General features: G+C 66.8%; 1 protein-coding gene across 7 annotated transcripts; it reads right to left on the reverse strand.

The window, feature by feature from the left end:
- Positions 1 to 1357: 1357 nt before the first annotated feature.
- On the reverse strand, positions 1358 to 20570 carry CAMK2B (calcium/calmodulin dependent protein kinase II beta). Of its 7 annotated transcripts, XM_075043788.1 has the most exons (22): positions 20451 to 20570; positions 17420 to 17514; positions 14606 to 14665; positions 14028 to 14082; positions 13856 to 13921; positions 12885 to 12957; positions 12082 to 12154; positions 11384 to 11486; positions 10844 to 10927; positions 10484 to 10578; positions 10134 to 10256; positions 9952 to 10035; positions 9542 to 9584; positions 8910 to 8984; positions 7183 to 7519; positions 7027 to 7098; positions 5836 to 5880; positions 5456 to 5504; positions 2823 to 2898; positions 2649 to 2743; positions 1653 to 1887; positions 1358 to 1559 (listed from the first exon to the last, which is right to left on the reverse strand). In XM_075043788.1, exons 1-21 carry the CDS (start codon positions 20513 to 20515, stop codon positions 1655 to 1657), a joined length of 2001 nt encoding a protein of 666 aa, XP_074899889.1. In that variant the 5' UTR covers positions 20516 to 20570; the 3' UTR covers positions 1358 to 1559; positions 1653 to 1654. The 7 variants fall into 7 exon arrangements, with proteins under 7 accessions (XP_074899889.1, XP_074899892.1, XP_074899891.1 ...); XM_075043791.1 differs by lacking the exon at positions 12885 to 12957 and having other exon boundaries at positions 7183 to 7220; XM_075043790.1 differs by lacking the exon at positions 12885 to 12957 and having other exon boundaries at positions 7183 to 7223.
- Positions 20571 to 21950: the final 1380 nt, after the last annotated feature.

Below are 21950 nucleotides of genomic sequence, written 5' to 3' on the forward strand. Positions count from 1 at the left end.
GGGGGGATTGGAAAAAGAATGAGAGAAAAGGGGAGGAGAAGAGAAAAATTTGGCAACGATCCACCAGCATTCATGGGACAGTAACAGCTCAGCTCAGCTCCTCGACATACAGCGTTAGCGCCCGAGGTTTGCTCCCGCGCAAAGGGCATGCAGAAAAAAATAATAATTTAAAAAAAAAAATCCCCCGGCCCTCCCGCCCTTGCACCCCCCCACACACCCCACCCCCCCAGCCAAAATCAGCCCCCAGCAACACATGGCGCCTCCGGACGTGGAGATGGAGGAAGGGGAACCCCCGGGGAAAATGCGTGGCTGAGCTGGGGAGCGCCCAGAGTGGGGTGATGCCTCCCCCGGGGAAGGGGAGTTGTGGGAGATGGGGTCCCCCCGGGTGCTGGCCGGGGGGGGAGGGGTGCAGGAGGGGAGCAAATGCCCTTGGCCGGAGCCGGGAGCACTGCCCGGTGCCCCGTGCCATGGCGGGGGGGGGGGGGAGCGGCGGGGGGACCCCTGGCACCCGGCGGAGCAGCCTGTGCCCCCTAAGAGACCCGTTCTCTTAGTCTAAAGTGCTTTCGATGCTGCGTCAGTGCTGGCTGGATCGCCCCGATCCCCGCCGCCTGGGCCGCAGCCCCCTGGCCGCCCCCCCCCCCCAGCCCCATTACGTGGCACCCACATTCCCCCCTCTCCCCCCAACCCCATTACCCCTGCCAAAAAAAGCCGCTGGCACCCAGCCACCCGCCTGCCCGGGGAGGGAAAAGCAAGGTGCTGGGTGCCCGGTCTTTGTCAGTGGGATGGGGACACGGGGGTGCCTGCCGGGGGACACTCCCAAAGGCACCCACCGTGCCCCCACCCCAGCAGCACCCACGATCAGCCTCGGTCCCCCGTGGGCATCGCTCCTGGGGCAGCAGCAGACTTTGGGGGGGGGGAGCGGGTCGGGTGTTGGTCCCTCCGCCCCCCACCACCTCGCTTACCACCCAGCAGCCCCCCCCGGGGCTGGGGCCCCCCGTGGGAATTCAAAAATAAAGAGCTCTCTCTATGTACAGGGACCAGGGAGGGAAAGAGCGAAAGCGGCGTCCAGAGAACAACATCCACCACCAGCAACAGCGAAACGCCACAAGCACAGCCGGGGGGGTCGGGACCCCCGCTACCACCACCACCGCCCCCCGCCAGCCAGGAGACACCCCCCCCCAAGGCAGAGACAGGCGGGGGGGTCTGGGCGCAGAAGCGCCCCCCCAGGCCCCCTGGCTGTGGCCGAGCGGCTGGGTTGGTTTTTGGGTGTGTGTTTGGTTGGGTTGGGGTTTGTTGGTTTGGTTTCTTTTTTTTCCCCCTTTTTTTCTTTTTTGCCTTTTTTTTGTTGTTGTTGTCATTTTGGCTTTTTTTTTTTTTTTGTCTTTTTTTTGTCTTTTTGTTTTCTGCAAACACAGGCACTGGAGGGGGGGAGGATCAGGGGCCGGGGTGGAGGGGGGGACAGGCATGCGGACGCGTGCTTCGGGGCCGCAGCTCCGGCTGCCGGCTCGGCTCCCATCGCCGTCTCCGTCGGGCTGGAACCAGGACAGCCACCGCGAGCTCTGCGGGGATGGGGGGGACCCCCCGCCCCGGGGTGAGCCAGAACCGGGGTACACCGGTACCGCACCCCCCCCAAACCCCGATCCCGCTCTCACCTTCACTGCAGCGGGGCGACAGGGGCCCCCGAGCCGTGGAAGTGGACGTTCTGCCACTTGCCGTCGCGGCGGTGCCAGACGCGGGTCTCCTCCGACTGGCTGGTGCGAGGCCGGCCCTGGGCGTCAATGTACTGGGTGAGGCGGATGTAGGCGATGCAGGCGGCGTCCTCGCCGATGACATGGACGTGGGGGTTCAGGATGGTCGTGTGGATCGGCTTGTTGTTCTTGGAGAGCACTGCGGGGGGGGCGGCCGTCAGCAGCGCAGGGAGGGCGATGGGTGGCAGGGCGGGCGGATGGATGGGCAGGCACGGGGCTGGGCAGGCGGGGAGGGATTCGGGGAAGCGGGCAGGACGGGCAGGCAGGGTGGATGGACAGGCAGACGGGACAGGCAGGATGGATAGGGAGGCTGGGAGGGATGAAGGCAGGAGGGACAGGCAGGGAGGGATACAGGCAGGGAGGAGTGGATGGACAGGCAGACAGGATGGGCAGGGAGGGTGCAGGCAGGAGGGACAAGCAGGCAGAGACGGGCGGATGGACCTGCAGACAGGATGGACAGGCAGAAGAGAACCAGGTGGGGAACAGGCAGGATAAGCAGGGCAGCAGGCAGTGGCCAGGCAGAGGATGGGCAGGGGAACAGGAAGGATGGGCAGGATAGATGGACAGACGGACCGAGCAGGGACAGAGAGGGGACAGGCAGGGGCTAGGCAAGGGCTGGGAAGTTTGGCTGGACAGAGGGACAGGCAGAAAAAGGGGAGGGGATGGACAAGATTGCCTGGCAGGCAGGTGGGGGGGGCAGACAGGAACAGGTAAGGCAAATGGGCAGGGGACCGACAGGATGGGCGGGCAGGCAGGAGACAGGCAAGAGGGGCAGGCAGGACAGGCGGGGGGGAGCAGGCAGGGGTCAGCAAAGGAGACAGGCAGGATGGACGGGGATGGGTTGGGCAGGCAGGGGACAGGGAGAGGACAGGCAGGGCGCGGGCAGCGCCGGGCACTCACAGTTCTCAAAGTAGAAGCGGTGGAAGTCCATGCCCTCCACCAGGTTGCCCAGGGCCTCGGGCTCAAAGGAGGTGAGCCCCGGGTCGCAGATCTTCCTGCAAGGCAGTGGGTGAGCAGCAGCCCTGCCCGGCCACGCCCTGCCCCGCCCTGCCCCACCCACGGGACCCCACTCACGCATAGGCTTCAAAGTCCCCGTTGTTGACGGCCTCGATGAGCTGCTCCGTGATCTTGATGATCTCCTGCTTGCGGGCTGGGGGGGGGGAACAGCCAGTGTCACCACCCCGTCCCTGTCCCCACGCTGGGGTCCCCTGGGACGGAGGGGAGGGATGGGGGGGGGGGCGGGAGAGGGATGGACAGACACTGTGGGGATGGGTGGAAGGGATTTGGGGATGGACATGGTGACACGGGACATGGAGAAGGGACATGTGGGGGGGGCGAGGGGAGCATGGGGACAATCAGATGGCCCATGGAGCAGGCACAGACAATGGGGACAGACAGCCAGACCGTGAAGACAGACGTACAGACCTTGGGGACAGAGAGACTATGGGGACAGATGCATGGGCCATGGGGACTGACAGACGGACAGACACAGGGACGTCCGTGTGCCCAGGGTCCCCGCAGCTCTGCCACACCGGTCTCAGCACCCCCATGGCCCAGGTGTCCTGGGCCCTCCCAGCATGTCCCAGTGCTGCCCAGTGCCATCCCAGTACCAGCTCAGCATGTCCCAGTGCATCCCAATGTTACCCGTGCACGTTCCAGTGCCATTCCAGTGCATCCCAATACAGCCAGTTCCATACCAGTGTCTCCCAGTGCCATCCCACTGTGGCTCAGTGCCATTCCAGTATATTACAACAGATCCCAGTTCCATGCAAGTGCATCACAACACATCCCAGTGCCACTCCAGTGCACTCCGATACATCCCAGTGCATTCCAATATGCCCCAGTTCCATCCCAGTGCAATCCTACATGCCCCAGTTCCATCCCAGTGCAATCCTACTGCATCCCAGTGACACCCCAGTACATTCCAGTGCATCATTGATACACCCCAGTTTACACCAGTACATCTCAGGGCCATCCCAGTGCATTTCAATGCAACCCAGTTCCAGCTTACTGTGTCCCAGTGCCATTCCAAGCATTCCAGTTCACCCCAGTTCTATCCCAGTGCATGCCAGCATCATGCTGTTGAATTACAGTGCATCTCAGTGCAATCCCAGTGTGTTCCAGTGCCATTCCAATGCAGCCCACTCCACTATATCCCAATGCTTCATTTCACCCTGATGCCACCCCAGTACCACTCCAGTGCATTCCAATACAGCCCAGTTCCACCCCAGTACGTCCCAGTGCTATCCCAGAGCATATCGTTACACTCCATTTTGCACCAGTACATCCCACTGCATCTCAGTGCCAATCTACTGTGTCCCAGTGCTATTCCAGCGCATCCCAATACATCCCAGTTCCATTCCAGTGTATTGCAGTACCATTCTACTGCTTCCCAGTACCATTCTAGTGCCTTCCTGCCCACCCCAGTTCCATCCAGTGCATCCCACTGCCATTCCAGCGCACCTCAATTCATCTTGGTACCATCCTACTGTTTCCCAGTGCATTCCAGTACCATCCCAGTCCATTCCTGTGTCACCCTGTGTTCCAGTGCCATTCTGCTGCATCTCAGTGCCACACCACTATATACCAGTGCATCTCAATGCCACTTCTGTGCCATCCTAGTGCATCTCAATGTTTCCCAGTGCATTCCAGTGCCATTCCAGTGCATTCCAACACAGCCCAGTTCTATCCCAGTATGTCCCATCGTCATCCTATTGCATCCTAGTACATTCCAATACAGCCCAGTTCCATCCCAGTGTGTACCAGTACTGCTCTAGAGCATATTGTTGCACTCCAGTTTGTCCCAGTGCATCCCACTGCATCTCAGCGCCAATCTACTGTGTCCTAGTGCCATTCCAGTACATCCCAGTACAGCCCAGTTCTATCCAGTGCATCTCAGTTAATCTTGGTACCATCCCAGTGTGTCCCAGCATCATTCCAGTGCATCCCAGTGACATGCCAGTCCATTCCAGTGCCACATTAATATATCTCAGTGCATTCCAGCGCTACCCCAGTGCATGTCAGCGCATCCCAGGCCATCTCAATGAATCCCAGTGCATGTTGGTGCATCCCAGTGCCATCTCAATGCATCCCAGTGCTGTTCTAGTCTGCCCCTATGCCATTGCAGTGTGTCCCAATCCATTCCAGTTCACTCCAATGCATCCTAGTGCCATCCCAGCGCACCCCAATGCATCCTGGTGCCATCTCAGCCCACCCCAGTGCCTTCCCAATGCGTTCTCGTGCCAGTACAGTGTGTCCCAATCCATCCCAGTGCACTCCAATGCATCCTGCTGCCATCCCAGAGCATCCCAGTGCCATTACAGTGTGTCCCAATGCATTCCAGTTACATTCCAGTACACCCCAATGCATCCTGGTGCCATCCCAGCGCCGTTCCAGTGCCTCCCAGCTCCGTCCCAATGCATTCCAGCACCCTCCCAGTGCATCCCAGTGCTGTCCCAGTGCCATTCCAGCACACCCCAATGCACCCTAGCACCATCCCAGCACCGTCAAATTGCATCCCAGTGCATCCCAGTGCACCCTGCTGCCATCCCAGTGCCTTCCCACCGCACCTCAGCTCCATCCTAGTGCATTCCAGCACCCTCCCAGTGCATCCCAGCTCCATCCCAGTGCGTTCCAGCACCCTCCCAGTGCAGCCCAGTGCATCCCAGCGCCAGCCGCTCCCCACAGCCCTCCTGCTCCCCCATCACCTTTTGTGTCCTCGTCCTCGATGGTGGTGTTGGTGCTATCGGACGACTCCTGCCAGCGGGACAGCGGCAGTGCGGGGGGAGAGAGACAAACAGAGAGGGTCAGAATCCGGCCGGGCTGGGGATGGAGGGGGGGATGAGCCCGGCTGGGACTCGGCAGGACCCCGGCGATGCCAGATACTGCGGGGCAGGGGAGCCCCCGCCGTCACCGCGCCCCGAGCGCGCTCCTCATCCGCTCCAGCGCCACGTCAGCCCCCTCCCTGCCCTGCGCCATGGCTGATGCTGGGGGGGGGGGGGAAGATGGAGGTGGAAAGCGGGGCCCCAAATGACCCCGGGGGCTAACGAACGCGGGCGAGGCGAGAAGGGAAGAGAGGCAGCAATACCTTTATGCCGTCCGCGGGGTTATGAATTACGGTAGTTTGAGGCTCCTATGGGAGAAGGGAGAGAGACAGAGGCGGGGGGGGGGGGAGGAAGCGAGAGCCCGGGAGGGGGGACAACGGAGCAGGGGGGACGACGGAGCGAGCGGCACGCGGACGGGGGCGAAGAGAGACCCAGACCGGATTCGGGGAGGGGCAGAGGGGGGGAGAGAAGCAGAGAGTCATTAGTCCAGCGAAAGCGAAATGGTTTAATTCACAGAAAGACGGAGGCTGGAGGGCGGGGGGGGGCGGGAAGAGGGGAGAGAGTCGGGGGAGAGAGACGCAGCGGGACCCCGTGGATGGTCGAGGAGGAGCCGGCCAGGTCGTGGAGGGCAGCCCTGTGCCCATATCCTGCACTTGCTGTGCCAGCCAGGCATCCCTGTGCCTGCGTACTCCACTCACTGTGCCAGCCAAGCATCCCTCTGCCCGCATCCTGCACTCGCTGTACCTGCCGGGCATCCCCATGCCCATATCCTGCACTCACGGAACCAGCCAGACATCCCCATGGCCGTATCCTGCCCTCCCTGTGCCGGCTGGGCATCCCCATGCCCGAATCCTGTACCTGCCGTGTGGGCTGGGTATCCCTCTGCCCGTATCCTGCGCTCAGGGAACCAGCCAGCCACGCTCGTGCCCGTATCCTGCACTTGCTGTGCCGGCCAGGCGTCCCCATGCCTGTATCCTGCACCCACCTTGCTGTCCGCATTGCCGGGTCATCCCCGCATCCTGCACCCGCTGTGCCAGCCAGGCCGCCCCGTGCCCGTATCCTGCACTTACCTGACCGGCGGGGTCGTGCTCAGCATCCCCGTGCCCGTATCCTGCACCCACCTTGTCTGTACGGCGCAACATCCCCGTGCCCGTATCCTGCACCCACCTCGCCGTCCGCGTGATGGGGCACCCCATGGCCGTATCCTGCACCCACCTTGCCGTCCATCTTGCAGGGCACCCCCGTGCCCATATCCTGCACTCCCCCTCCCCATTCTCGTGCCAACCCCCCATCCCCAGTGACACCAGGGACAGCCGGACGGACAGACAGACGGACGAGGTTGGGGGGGGCGGGGGGGGCGCATGGCGATGGATGGGATGGGCTGGCGGGATGGATCTGGCCTGGGGGGGTGGGAGGGTGGGTGGGTGGGTGCGAGACGGGTGGGGGGCACCTACCAGCGCGGCGGGTGGGAGCGTCCCCTTGGGGCTGGTGACACCGGCACTGCCTTTGGTGCTGTTGGTCTGGGGCTGGGGGGGGAAGAGAAAAGAGGGGGGGCTCAGTGGCACGAGGTGGGGGGGCAGCCCCCCCTCGCCACCCCCCCGGCCCCTCACCTTCACGCCGTCCGCCTTCTTGTTCAGTAAGCTCTTAGCTGCTGCGGGGGGGGGAGAGAGCATCAGCAGCTGACTCCTCTTTTGGGGACAAGGGACACCTTGTGTGTGTGTCCCCCCCAACACCCCCCTCCCGGCCCCCCACCCTGATGCCCCCCCCAGGGTGCTGGCAGCACCCACCACCCCGGTGTCGGGGGGGAGGGGGGGACACGCTGGGAGGGGGGTGTCCCCATTCTGGGGTTGTCCCCATCCTGGGGGAGGGTCCCCATCCTGGGACACACACACATGAGCTGGGGGGGGTCCCCATCCTGAAGGCCCCCGCAGGGGGGGGCAGGGCTGGCTTACCTTGGAGAAATGCAGAGAGGAAAGCGAGAGAGAGAGAGGAGAGGGGGGGCGAGAGAGAAACGGGGGGGGGGGGGGAAGGAGGAAAAAGGGAAAACATAAAGAAAAAAACATAAAAAAGATGAGTTGAGTCCAGGCGTGGGGCAGCCCCCTGTGCCCCCCCAGTGTCACCCTGGAGGGGGACAAGGACGGGGCAGGGGGACCATCTGTCACTGCTATCGCGATCTCTGGCCAGTGGGGGGGGGGGGGGACAGGGACATGGGGGGGGGGACAAGTGGCCGGGAGGGGGGGGGTGTCACCTCGAGCATCCTCATCACTTCTCTGAGCTCGGGGACACCCCCCCCACCAGCATCATGGGGTGGGGGGGGGGCTGTGCAGTGACGAGTCTGGTGACAGCAGGGTGGCACGGAGCAGCACCCAATGGGGAGGGGGGGCTGATGGGGGGGGGAAGGGGACACCCCTGCCCCCCCGGCAGACCCATGTCCCCACGGGGGTCCCTGGCGGGGTGTCCCCAAGGGTCCCGGTCCCTCCTCTGAAAGCAGGCGGGCGCTGAGAGGTGGGGGTTTAAACCAGAGCCGAATTGGGGGGGCCGGGGATCCCCGGCAGGGGGGGCCAGCTATAGCCCGGGGAGGGGGGGGGGGCACGGTTTAAGACCCGCCGAGTGTTTCGCGGCGCCACGAACACTGGCTGCAGCTCTCTGGAAGCTGTGCGGGGGGGGGCATGCAGGGGGGTGCACATGCGGGGGGGCAGGCGTGCAGGGTGGGGGACACAGGGGGGGCACGGGGGGCACATGGGACATGCAGTGGGTTTGCCCCCCTCCACGTGCCGGTGTGCCCCCCCTGTGTGCGGGGGGGCAGGGAGGCAGTGCCATGGGGTGGGAGCAATGGGGGGGGGACCACCCTAAAATTATGCTCCCCCCAGCTCCCCATTGCTGACCCAGGTGGGTGTCCCCAGGGGGTGCCACCACAGTGCCCCCCCCCATCAGGGACCACTGGCCCAGAGCAGGGCACAAGCACCCAAGCAGCCCCCCCTGGGATTGGGGAGGACAAGCACTGGGGGTGGGGGCTGCCACAGAACCCCCCCCCGGGACCAGCTGGGGGGGGTGACAGTGGGGGGTGGGGGCAGTGGCATCTCTCGGTCCCCGTGGGGAGGGGGAGAGGCTAGTGGGAGGGGGTGCGGGGGGGGGGGCAATGCAGGGGGGCCATGCATGCGCTCCGATTTCCGAGGAGGGCACCCGAAACCCGTTGGGGGGGGTGTAGGTGAGGAAGAGGATGGTTGGGGGGGGACAAGGGACAAAGGATCTGGGGCTGGGAGCTGGGGGGGGACACACAGAAACCAAGCGGGGCCGGTGGGGGGGGGCCGGGGGGGCCCTTTGCGGACGCGTCTACCTTGTTCCACCAGCCCCAGGGGGGCCCCGGCGGCGGCCGCCGACATGGTCGGAGGAGCGGTGGTCTGTCTGCCCACTGCGGGCAGGAGACGGGCAGGAGACAGAGAGAGAGAGAGGAGAGAGAAAGGGAGCAGAGCTCCTGTTAGGGAGGTGGGGGCAGGTTGGGGGGGGGCTGCAGCCGGGACCCCCACCTTCCCACCCCGCCACCCGCCCCAACACCGAGTCCTGGGGTGTCCATCACCCTGGCCTCAGGCCTGGGGGTGGCTGACACCGCTCCGTCGTCGTGTGTGTGTGTGTGTGTCCCCTCCACGTGTGTGTGTCCCCCCGCCACCTCCACCGCCAGCCACTGGAGTGGGGGGGGTGTGGGGGGACGACACAGTGATGGGGCACTACCTGCTGCTGTGTGCGGGGGGCGGGGGGCCGGATCCTGCCCCCCCCTTGGCTAACGCATGCCCCCATCCTCGCCGACAGGGAAAAAAGGGGGGGGGCGGGTTAAGGGGGTGGGGGAGTGGGAAAAAGAGAGAAAGACAGTGACAGAGAGATGGGGAGGGGGGGCACCGGCCTCGGCGGGGGCTGCGGGCAGGGGGGCTGTGGCCCCCGGCCCCCCCTGGCCAGCGGGACCCCCCCCCTTACCTGAGAAGTTCCTGGTGGCCAACATGGTGGTGAGGATGGCGCCCTGCAAGGGAGGGGGGGTGCAGGATGAGGCCCTGGGACAGGGCAGTGGGATGGGGGGGAGCAGGATGGGGCCATGGGACGGGGTGATGTGCCAGGCAGGGCCAGGATTGGACCATGCTGCACCAGGTACCACTGGGATGGGACTGTGGCCCTTGGCAAAGCAACAAGCGTGGCCAGGATGGGACCGTGGGGTGCCTGGGACGGGCCGGTGCTGCGCCAGGCGCTGCCAGGATGCGACCATACTGCACCGGGCATGGGCAGAGTGGGACTGTGCTCGTGGAAAGGGATGGTGCTGTGCCGGGTGGGGGAACACCGGGCACGGCCAGGGTCGGATCCAGCCCAGGCTTCCCCCCTGGAGAAGATCTCACCTTGAGCTTCCTCCGGGCGTTGAACTTTTTCAGACACTCGACCGTCTCCTGCCTGTGCATCATGGAGGCCACAGTGGAGCGTTGCTGCAGGGGACAAGGGGGATCAGCGCCAGGTGTCGGCGGCCACCGGGCCGGGGGACACACACCAGGGCAGGGGGACGACGGGGGGACACAGCACTTACGCAGACCCACGGGTGCTTGAGGGCTTCGTGGGCTGTGATGCGCTTGGCGGGGTTGATGGTCAGCATCTGGTTGATGAGGTTTTTCGCTTCGGGGGTGACCGTGTCCCACTCGGGTGAAGGGAACTGGGGGGGGATGGGACACAGGGGGGTGATGGCTGGGGAGGGGCAGCCCCACAGTGCCCACGTCCCTCCACCTGCCCACATGTCCCCAACCAGCCACCGGAGACGTGGCCCAAAGCCATCCCCCAGGCTCTGCCCGGTGGTGACCAGCTGTAGCATCCCTCAGTAGGTTCCAGAGTTAACGGGCCAGCCAGCCACTGTGCGGGGGGTGCCTGGCGCCGGGGACTTACGTCGTAGGCACCGGCCTTGATCTGTTGGTAGAGTTTGTGCTGGTCCTCGTCCCAAAATGGCGGGTAGCCCACCAGCAGGATGTACAGGATGACACCTGGGTGAGGGAGAGCGGGGTCAGGGCTGGGGTGGGGGGGCTGGGGACGCGGGACAGCGGTGTCCCCGAGATGGCCTGTCCCCGCGCCAGCCTCCCCAGTGCTGCCAGGACGGCACCGTCCCCCCCGGCAGCACCCACCCGGCCGGGAGAGCGCGGCACGGCCGGGGCACGCGGCCCGGGATGGGGAGAGGGATGGGGACGGGGTGGGACCGGGACGGAGATCAGGCAGGGCTCGGGCAGGAGTCGGGCAGGGAAGGGCTCTTACCGCACGCCCAGATATCCACGGGTTTGCCGTAGGCCTCTTTGCGCAGGACTTCGGGGGAGAGGTAGCCGGGCGTGCCCGCAAAGCCTGGGATGGAGACGGCAGGAGCTGAGCCGAGCCGCCCTGGCGGGCAGGGCAGGGACAGGGACGGGGACGGGGACAGGGACAGGGCGGGATGCAGTGGGCATGGCACAGGGACACGGTGGGCACGGGACAGGGACGCGGTGGGCACCGGGGGGTACGCAGTGGGCGGGATGCTGTGGGCATGGGGCAGGGATGCAGCAGGGATGGGGCAGGGCACGGTGGGCAGAGGACAGGGATGCGGCATGGCACAGGGACAGGGCGGGAATGGGGGGACACGGTGGGCACGGGACAGGGGCACGGTGGGTACAGGAGAGGGATGCGGTGGGCACGGGAGAGGGACGCGGAGGGCACGGGAGAGGGACGTGGTGGGCACGGGACAGGGACGCGGTGGGCACAGGACAGGGACGCGGTGGGCACAGGAGAGGGACGCGGTGGGCACGGGCAGGCGGTGGCACTCACCGAACCAGGCCTGCTGATCGCCTTGCACCTCGATGGCGAGGCCGAAGTCGGCCAGCTTCACCGCCGCCCCTTTGCACTTGCTGGCCAGGAGCAGGTTCTCCGGCTGCCGCGGGCAGCGCCAGGCACGGGGTGAGGGGGGGACAGGAGGAACCGGGCCGGGGGGGGGAAGCAGAGGGGGCTTTGCAGCCACCAGCGAGAGGGTCCTGCCCACCTGCCAGTCCCCCCCCGTGCCGCGGGCAGGGGGGCTGAGCCCCGTGCCGAATGGCCGGGGGGTGCCCCGGGTGGCAGAACCCCACAGCTCAGCGTCACCCTGTCCCCGTGTGTGTCCCCGACCCACCCCACAGCCAAGCTCGAGCCCCTCCCCACCCCGCACCCCAATGGGGGGATGCGGGGGCGAGCTGGGGTGGCGGGGGTCGCTGTGAACACCCAACTCGGCGCAAGAGTGTGCCGTGAATGGGGGGGGGGACGACACACCCCCCCCAAAAAGGGGAGGTGGCAGCTGGAGGCACTCAGAGCAGAGGGGACCCCCCCCAGCCCCAGGGGGAGCTCATTAACCCCCACCCCTAGGACCTGGGGGCTCGGGAACCCACTGAGCTGGGCCCCCCCCCCAAGCTGTGGGGACCCAGGGACCCCGAGACCTGGGAGGGGGGAGAAGTGCCCTGTGCAGAGGGATGGACGGCCGGGGGGTGGTCACTCACCTTGAGGTCCCTGTGGACGACCCCCATTTGGTGACAGTGGAGGACAGCCTCCAGGATCTGCTGGATGCAGTGGCTGCGTGCAAACGTCGAGGGGGGGGTCAGGGGCACGCTGCCCCCACCACCACCACCACCTCCTGCACCCCCCCCTGCCTGGGGGCGCCTGGACCTGTGCCCCCCCTCAAACCAGCCCCCTGCCCCGCTGCCAGCACCGCGCTGCACCCTGGGGGGGATGGGACCCTACAAAAACAAGCAGTGATCTCACATGGTGGGGGGGGTGCTGAGCTTGGCACCCCTCCCCGTGCCCCCGCCTGGGGCGGGGGGGCTCACCCCTGGGCGCCCATCACGGGGTGCTCCCATCTTGGCATGGAGCCATGGGAGGGTCACCCTAATGATGCTGCTGTGCCCCCCCCTCCGTGGGGACCCCTCCCAGCCCTGCTGCTGCCCGGACGCCGGGGTCCCCCAGACAGGACTCACGGGGGGGGGACGGGACGGGGGGTGCGGGGAGGGCAGATGGAGACGAGACAAGAAAGAAAGAGGGAAGGAGCAGGGGGATGAGAGGCTGAAATGGGGGTGAAGGGGGGGCCCCCGCCTGGCTAGGGGTGCTGGGGCATGGAGGGCGGGGGGCAACCTCCCTGCAAGGGGGTGCAAAAAAAGTGGGGCCGGGTGTCAGAAAAAGGAGGGAGGAGAGAGCCCCAAAGCGGGGTCCCGGCGAGGGGAGCGGGGGGCCGGGAAGCGGGATGCTCCGGCGGGCGGGGGGCAGCGCGGGGGGCACGGCCCCCCCGGCCCCCCCCCGTTATACTGACCTGCGGCTCCCTCTGCACAGGGGCAAAGTGATGGGTGGGAGAAACGCGTGCTAATAGCTCATGGACACAGTGACTGCAAAACAAAACGGGGGGGCGGGGGGGCAGGGGTTGGGGGGACAGGATGGGGAGAAGAGGTGGGAGAGGGGGGCAGGATGGGGTAAGGGGGGTGGGGGGGCAGGATGGGGGGCAGGAGGGGGTAAAGGGGATGGGAGGGGGGCAGGACGGGGATAAAGGGAGGGGGCAGGATGGAAGGGCAGGGGGTGGGAGGGGGGCGGGGGGGCAGGAGAGGGGATGGGAAGGTAGAGGGGCAGGAGGTGGGCCAGGGTGGGGGGCAGGTTGGGGGGCAGGAGGCAAAACACAGGGAAGGGGGTGCCGGGGCGGGGGGGAGCGGGCAGCGAGCAGAAGGGCAGCGGTGGGACGGACGGACGGACACACGGACGGACACACGGACACGCACAGAGCCCGAGCGACGCGTGATGGGAGACGGGCAGGGACAGGGGAACGGGGGGGGGGAACGGGGGGGGGGCACGGGGCGGGGACGGGGGGGGAGGCGGAGATGGGGGGAACGAGAGAGGGGGAGAAACAATGTTGTGAAAGCCCAGAGACCACGGGGACGGGCACACGGTGGGCACACAGGGCACTGGGGTCTCAGCACCGGCACGGGGGGGGCCCTGGGGGCCCCCCCCACCATCAGCCTCCCCCCAGCACATGTCATGACAGCGCCAGGCCTCAGCGGCAGGGGGGGTAGCGTGGGGGGTGGGGTGGGACGTGTAGGGGGCCCACTGAGCACCCGGCAGCAGAATGGAGCCAGTGGGGGGGTTATGATAATGGGGGGGCACCCCCCCACCCACTGGGTGCCCCCCCTGCCTGCCTTGCTGGAGCTGCCCCATCCCTGCAGCCCCCGGGTGGGGGAAGGCACCGGGGGGGGCTGGGGGTGTCCAGGGGTGTTTGGGGGGGGCACGGGGGCTCACCTGGCATCAGCCTCACTGTAGTACTCCCGCGCCACGATGTCCTCAAAGAGCTCGCCGCCGGTCACCCTGCAACGCAGCCGGGGCACCGCGTCACCCCGGGACCCGAGTGCCCCAGGCGGCCCCAAGCCCCTAGGACCCCCCGACACCCCCTGACCCCCCCAGCCGCACTCACAGGTCGAAGACGAGGTAATGGAAACCCTCCTCTGAGATGCTGTCGTGGAGCCGCACTGTGGGGACAGGACGGGGACGGGGATGGGGACGGGGACAGGCTCAGCCTCGGCCCCAGGAGCCCCCGGGGCAGCTGCCATGTGTGACACACGTGTGTCTGTGTCACACGCAGCCCTCACGCCTGCACCCAGCGTGTCCCATGGTGGGGGGCACCCAGTGTGACCCCAGGGGGGCACCCAGCATGTCCCAGTGATGCCACCCAGCAGGACCCCAAGGGTAGGACCCCATATGTCCCCAGAGGAGCACCCAGCACATCCCCAGGGTGGCACCCAGCGTCTCCCCGGGATGCGCACGCAGCAGGACCCCACGTGTTCCCAGGGTGGCACCCCCCCCACGGTGGCACCCGCCGTGCCCCCGGGGTGGCATCCGGCACGTCCCTGGGGTGGCGCCCAGCAGGACCCCAGGGGTGAGACTCCACACGTGCCCAGGTGTGCACCCAGCATATCCCAGCGTGGCACGCAGCAGACCCCCAGGGTGACCCCCGGGGGGGCACCCGCGTGTCCTGGGCTAGGCGTCACTCACCGATGTTGGAGTGCTTCAGCAGCCGGCAGATGCGGGCCTCCCGCTCCAGCTTCTGGTGGTCTGGGGACACAGGGGTCAGCCAGGACACCCATCCCACGCCCCCACCCTGGGACCCCCCAGCCCCACATGCACCGGGGGGGTCAGCTCTCCCCATCCCTGTCCCCGTCCCTGGCTGGAGGAGCCTGCAGGTGCCCATGTGTGAGTGCACGTCTCTGTGGGTGGGTGCAGGTGTGCAGGCATGCACAAGGGTGCAGGTGTGGGGGGTGTCGATGGGGACTGTGCATGCCTGTACCAGTGTGTGTGTGCGTGCACCTGTGGGCACGTGCACGTGGGTGTTGGTGTGTCTGGGTGTGCACGTGTATGCTGGTGTGCACAGGCGTATGTGGTTGTGCATGTTTATGCAGCTGTGCATGTGTGTGTGGATATACATCTGTGTGGTTGTGCATGTACGGATGGGTGTGCAGGTGTGGGTGTGCAAGCATGCACGGCTGTACGTGTGTATGGGTGTGCGTGTGCACGTGGTTGTGTATGTGTTGCAGGTGTGCAGGTGTGGATGTATGCGTGGCTGCCCAGGTACATGGAGGGGGGTTGTACATGTAGTTACGCACACATGTGCAGGCACGCCTGTGTGCGCAGGTGTGCCTGTGTGCGGCTGCACCCATGTGTGCAGCTGGACCAGTGTGCACGAGTGTACCTCTGTATGTGGCTGTACTTGTGTGTGCGAGCGTACCTCTGTGTGTGTGCAGCTGTACCTATGTGTGGCCACACGTGTCACATGTGTACCCATGTTTGCCACTGTATGAGTGTGCGGTTGTACCTGTATATGCAGGTGTACATACATGTGCCTGCATGTGACTGTAACTGTGCGTGCAGCTGTGCATCCGTGCAGCTGTACCTCTGCATGTGGCTGCACCTGTGTGTGCGGCCGTACCAGCATGCGCGGCTGTACCTGTGTGTGTGGCTGTACTTGTGTGTGCGGCTGTATCAGAATGTGGCTGTACACCTGTGTACCTGTGAGTGCCACTGTACGAGTGTGCGGCTGTACCTGCGTGTGGCTGTACCCGTGTGTGTGTGTGTATCAGGGTGTGCGGCTGTCCCTGTGTATGCGTGTGTACCTGCGTGCAGCTGTACCCATGTGTGTGGTTGTCCCTGCGTATGCGTCTGTACCCGTGTGTGGTCGTCCCTGTGTGCGGCTGTACCTGTGCACACAGGCTGGTGCCCAGCCCCGCTGTGCCACACTGCGGCCTGGGGGTGGCTCGGGGGGGCGGGGGGCCGGGCAGGGACAGGCAGGGCAAGGGCTGTGCTGGTCAGGGAGGACACATGGGACAGCGGTGTGCACCTTCTCACACACACACACCTGCACACGTGTGTGTGTACACACACGTATAGCCATGATCGCACACGGCTCACACATAGTGCACACCACCCCCGCACACGTGTGTGCACGCACACCGATGTACAGTGTGCACAGAGACAATGCACACACGTGTGTGCGCACACACACACGTACACTGTACTCACACAGAGCGAACACACGCTGCTCACACCTGTGCACACACACGTCCATGGCCAAGGTACACACGCGTGTGTGTACGCACGGAGTACACCCCCACGCACTCACTGCAACTGTATGCTGCCTGCTCACACATGTGCACCCCCCACACACCCCTACATCCACGCACCCTGTGCACACACGTCCCACACCTGCACACACCCCATGCACACAGTGGGCACACACACTGCTGAGGTGTGTGCACACCCCACGACACACTACAGGCACGCACGCACACACCCTGCTCACACGTGTGCACACACATAGACCCCCACGCATGCAGTGCACACACCTGTGTACGCATTGCACACACACGCTGCTGACGTGTGCACATGCACCCACAAACCCACTGACACAGTGCACACACACACGCTCTGCCTGCTCACACCTGTGTGCACACCAAGAATACACACACACTCCTGTGCATGCACACGCTTATGCACCCCCCATTGCTCACATGTGTGCACACCCACACCCATGAACACACACATGTGCACACACATATGTGCATGCACGCACACCCCTGTACACATCACACACACACTACACACCCCTGTGTGCACACACAGAGCTCACACCAGTGCACACACACCCCCCCATGCACACACACACACTGCACACACCTGTGCATAACCCCCCCACATACATGTCACACACACCCCCCCCTCGCACCTGTGCAAGCACGCACACACCCGTGCATGCACACATGCCCATGCACACACACTGCTCACACCTGTGTGCATACACACAGAGAGCTCATAACGGTGCACACCCCCCCCAGGCACACACAAACTGCTCACACCTGTGTGCATACACACAGAGAGCTCATAACGGTGCACACCCCCCCCAGGCACACACAAACTGCTCACACCTGTGTGCGCACACACCCACACCCCTTTGCACACAGCGTATGCACATACACGTGCGCGCACATACACACGCGCACAGAACCTGCTCACACATGTGCACCCACCACCCCCCCAGGGGACCCCACGGCTGCTGTGGGGCACTGAGGAGGAGCCCAGGGCGGGGGGGGGGGGGTGGAACCCGTGGGGCAGCAGGAGGGAATGGGGAGGGGGAGAGCCGGATCCAGCCCCCACAGAGCACCCCCCACCCCCAGACGGCACCCTGTGCCATGAGCGCCACGGGTGTCACGGGTGCCATGGGTGTCACCATGGGCCCCAGGTGGCTGGGCTGGGGGGTGGCCCCGGGGGCACCCACCCCATGGGTGGTGGTAGGGTTTCGGGGGGGTGGTGTCCTACCTCTGGCGGAGAGCTTTTTGGTGTTGATGATCTTGGCGGCGTACTCATGGCCGGTGCAGAGCTTGACGCAGCGCCGGACCACCGAGAAAGCCCCCCTGGGGAGGGGGACAGGCTCAGCGCCCCCCGCCTGCCTCAGTGCCCCCTCCCCCCCCAAACCAGGCCCGGGTGGGCTCCCACCCGTGACTCAGCACCCCGTGGCTGGGGGCTGCGCCAGCCGTGACTCAGCACCCGGGGGGTGAACCCCGACACCGGGGGGGTGGGGGGCCGACGCCGCTCGGCCCCCACCCCAGGCACGCCGGAGGCCTGCGGATGAGGGGTGCTGGGGGGTGCAGGGCAGGAGCGGGGGGGCTCGGTGGGGCGAGTGCGTGGCAGGGGGCCAGGGGCCAGCATCACGGAGGGGGTCGCGGGAAGGATCCAGCACCGGCAGCCTGTTGCCATGGGGACGGCGGGTGGCCCGGATGGCAGCGGTGGCCATGGCGGTGGTGGTGGCGGTGATGGTGGTGGTGGTGGTGGTGGCGGCGATGGTGGCGGCGATGGTGGCGGCGATGGTGGTGGCGATGGTGGTGGCGGCGGTGGTGGCAGCGGGCACAGGGCCCGGCTGCGGACCCGGCGGGGCACGGGGAGCCAGCAGCCACCGGCACCCTCGGGACGGGGACGGGGACGGGGACAGCGTGGCCGTGCCCACGCCGGGCAGCGGCAGCCGCTCGCCCGCAGCCCCGCCAAGTGCCACCACCACCTGTCCCCCTGCCAGGACCGACGTCCCTGACCATCCCCTGCCTGCCAGGGTCCCCAGGGGCAGCGGGGGTCCCCGCTCTGCCTGTGCTCAGCAGCACCCATGCCTGGGGGGGGCGGAGGGGGTCAGGGCAGCGTCTGGCGGGGGGGCACGGAGGGGACCCTCGTAGGGCACGTCCCCCCGAGCCGGGCTGGGGACACGGCAGAGCCCGGCAGCACCCCGGCCCCGCCGTGTCGAGGGTCCTGTAGGGGACACGTGGGGGGGGGGGCCAGGCCATCCCCTGCCACCACACAGGGTCCCCACATCCCGGGACACCGAGGGCCCTGCGCTGGCTGGGACAGTGGGGATCCTGCCACCACCAGGGGACAAAGGGGGACTCCCCGGGGCCTGGCACTCTCGGTCCCCCCCTCCGTCGCCTCCCCACGTGGCCCCAGGGACGGGGGACACGGTGGGCGTCAGCTCCTGCGGGAGGGACGAATGTCATGGACCCCCCAGCTGTGCCTCAGTTTCCCCACCGGCCGGGGGCAGATGTCCCCGACGGTCCCGGCATGGGCGGGGGGGGGGACAGACACGCGCGGTGGCTGGCGGGTGACACGGAGGGATGGCGGGGTGGGGGAGAGACCACGTTGCCATGGCAACCAGGAGGGGCTGGATTTGGGGGAAAGCGAGGGAATAGCCCCCGATGGCACCACGTCGTCCCCCCCAGTACCCCCAAAGGGACTATGTCTACCCCTGCTAAATGTCCCCCCACTATAGCGGGGGTCCCCTCCCTCCCCTGACAAGGTCTGCCCCCACCTTCCCCCCGCCTCCCGGTTTTACCCCCCCAACCCTGCACGCAGGTCGAGGGGATCTGCCCCCCACCCCGGCACTGGGGGCAAATGAGCCCCCCCAAAACCAGCTCCTCCTCAGCTCCTCCCAACACCCACCCTGGGGGGGGTTCATGGACACGGGGGGGTGTCTGGGGGGGGGGGGTGTAAGGACCCGGGGGGGGTAGGGGGGACCTGGGGGGTCTTTAAGGACTAGGAGGGTCCAGAAGGGCTAGCATCTGTAAAGGCTGGCGGGCGGGGGTAGCAGATTTGGGGAGTTATATAAGGCCTAAAGGGGTCTAACGGGGGCTGGTGGATGAGAAAGGTCTACAAGGACCAGAGGGGAGATGTGGCTGAGGGTTCTATAGAGATGGGGGGGGGGTCTGGAGAGATTGGGGCATCTATAGGGGTGGGGGGCAAGGGGGGCCTGGAGGATGGGGGAGGTCTAAAAGGAGCAGGTGCCCATAAGGACTCAAGGACGGTCTGGAGGATGAGGGATGTCTATAGGGTCCAGGGGGGCTCTAAGGACTCAAGGGGGGGGTCTATCAGGACCGCGGGGGTTTGGGAGGTCTATAAGGACTGGCGTGGCTATAAGGGCTGGGGGGGGATGGTGTTGATAAGGGCTTTGGGGGGGTTTGGAGGGATGAGGGTCTATAGGGACCAGGGCAGCTATAAGGACCAGGAGATCTGAGATGTGTGGGGTCTGTGAGGATGGGGGGTCTGTAGGAGCCAGGGGCGGGAGCGGGAGTGCTGGGGGGGTCTATAAGGACTGGGGGGGTCAGGAGAGATGGAGAAGGGGTCTGTAAGGATGGGGGGTCCATAGGGTCAAGGGCAGCTATAAGGACTGGGGGGGGTCTATAGGGATGGGTGATTGGGGACTGGGGGGACCTGGAGGGATTGGGGGGGTCTGGGCTGACCGGGGCATAGTTGACGACTGGGGGGGGTCAGGAAAGATCGGGAGGGGGCTGTAAGAGTGGGGGTCCATAAAGATGGGGGGGGTCCTTGGGGAACAAGGGGGCTGCAGGGACTGGGGGGGCGGGGTCTATGGGGTGGGGGTGCGGGACTCGGAGGATCTTGGGGGTCCGGGCCGCCGGGGGGGGCTCTAAGGCCCGGGGGTCCCTGCGGCCAGGGCTGCGGGGGGGAAGCTGGGGGGGGGAGTAGGTACGGGGCCGGGGGGGGGGCGGTATAAGCGGGGGGCCGGGCCAGTACCGGGGGGAGGGCAGTACGGGGGGGGGGGCGGCCGACGAGGGGGGGGGGGGATGGGCAGGCCCGGTCCCGGGGGTTGGGGGGGGGGGGGGGGCCGGTCCCGGGTGCCCCGTCCCGCCGCGGGGGGCGGGGGGGGGGGATGCGTCACGTCTGCACCGAGCGGCGGCCGGAGCCCCGGGCAGCGCCCCCCCCGCCCGCCCGCCCCCCGCCGCCCCCCGCGCTCCGCCCGCGGCCGGGGCCGGTGCTCGGTGCCCGGTGCCCGGTGCCCGGTGCCGGCGGCCCTTACTTGCCGATCTCCTCGTAGAGCTGGTACTCGTCGGTGAAGCGGGTGCAGGGCACGGTGGTGGCCATGCTGCCGCCGCGCCGCGCCGCAATGAGCCGCCCCGGCACCGGCTCCGCTCCGGCTCCGGCTCCGGCTCCGCCTGGCGCGGGGGGGCGGGAGGAGGCGCTGCCGGGCCGGGGGAGGCACCGGCCGGGGGAGGCACCAGCCCGGGACAGCCCCCGCCGCCCCCCACCCCCACTCCCCCCCCCCCAGGCTGGGATCTCCCCCACCCCGGGGCACCCCCCCGCCGCGGATCTGCCCCCGCGTCGGGGACCACCCCCACCCCCCGGATCGCCCCCACACGCCGGTTCCCGTCCGCATCACACACACACGCACCCCCCCCCGCCCCGGGGCTGGACCCCCCCCCCGGACCCCGCGGGGATCCCGCTTTCCCCGAGTCTCCCCAAGGGCTTCATAACCAGCTTCTCACCCCCCCGCCCGGGACCCCTTTATCCCGAATCCCCCCCCAGGCGGGGGGGACCCCCACCCACCCCTCCCAAAAGGCCCCATATCCAGACCCCCTCCGCAGGATTCCCCCCCCCCCGGTTCTCACATCCCCGCCAAAGGACCCCAAATCCATTCCCCCCCCCAGGGATCCCACATCCCCCCCCTCCAAAGACCCCAATATCCAGACACCCCCCACCCTGAGGACCCCACACGCACCCCCTCTGCCATCCTCACTCCATCCCCCCCCGGGGACACCCTCCCTTATCGGCCCCCCCTCCGCACCAATGTCACCCCAAACAACCCCTCCAGGCTCCAACCCACCCCTAAGCAAAACACCCGGGAGGGGCCTGAGGGGGGCAAAAATCTCCCCCCCCCCCTCCCCAAGGGCACCTTGAAGCCCCTCCAATGCCAGAGGCTTGCTGGGGGGTCATTTTTTTGGGACACACACACACACACACAAGAGGCCACCCTGGAGGCCACCAGTAGCACCAGGGCCTAGCCGAGGTGCCGGGACACCGGGGTCCTTCCCACACCCCCCCGCCCCGTGGGTCCACGTCACCGGTAGGACCAGGGGCGAGCGGGTGGGTGGGCGGCGAGGGGCGCGGGCAGGCGGGTGCCCACCCCGGGGCGCGGGGCGAGCGGGTGGGTGGGCGGCTGGCGGCTGGCACTGCCGTTGCCATGGGGACCGTGGGCGGCCGTGGGGGACTGCGCCGAGCCCGGTTATATTTGTGCATCTCCACGGAGAAATTTCGGCGCCCGGCGTGGAGGAGATGGGGGGGGGGGGAACAGGGACAGGGAGGTGGGGAGCAGTGCGATGAGACCCCAAGGTCAGCACCCCCAAAGGCTCCAGGCACCCGGCGCACACCCTACTAAATCCAGCCCATTCCACCCCCTCCCCAGGTGTACCACATCCACACCCCAAAGGACCCCAAAATCCAGCCCCCCCCGACCCAGGGATCCCATCTCCACCCCCCAAAGGACCCCAAAATCCAGCCCCCACCACCATGCGTGTGGGAC

Source organism: Buteo buteo, chromosome 12 (genome assembly GCF_964188355.1).
Source record: "Buteo buteo chromosome 12, bButBut1.hap1.1, whole genome shotgun sequence".
Lineage (NCBI taxonomy): Eukaryota > Metazoa > Chordata > Aves > Accipitriformes > Accipitridae > Buteo > Buteo buteo.

Coding starts and splice junctions, on each gene's coding strand:
- CAMK2B (XM_075043788.1), bottom strand. CDS start 20,515: ATGGCCACCACCGTGCCCTGCACCCGCTTCACCGACGAGTACCAGCTC. Junction 12,155..12,884: donor CTGTGCAGAGGGAGCCGCAG/GTCAGTATAACG, acceptor GTTTGCACGCAG/CCACTGCATCCAGCAGATCC. Junction 10,036..10,133: donor TCAAGCACCCGTGGGTCTGC/GTAAGTGCTGTG, acceptor TGTCCCCTGCAG/CAACGCTCCACTGTGGCCTC.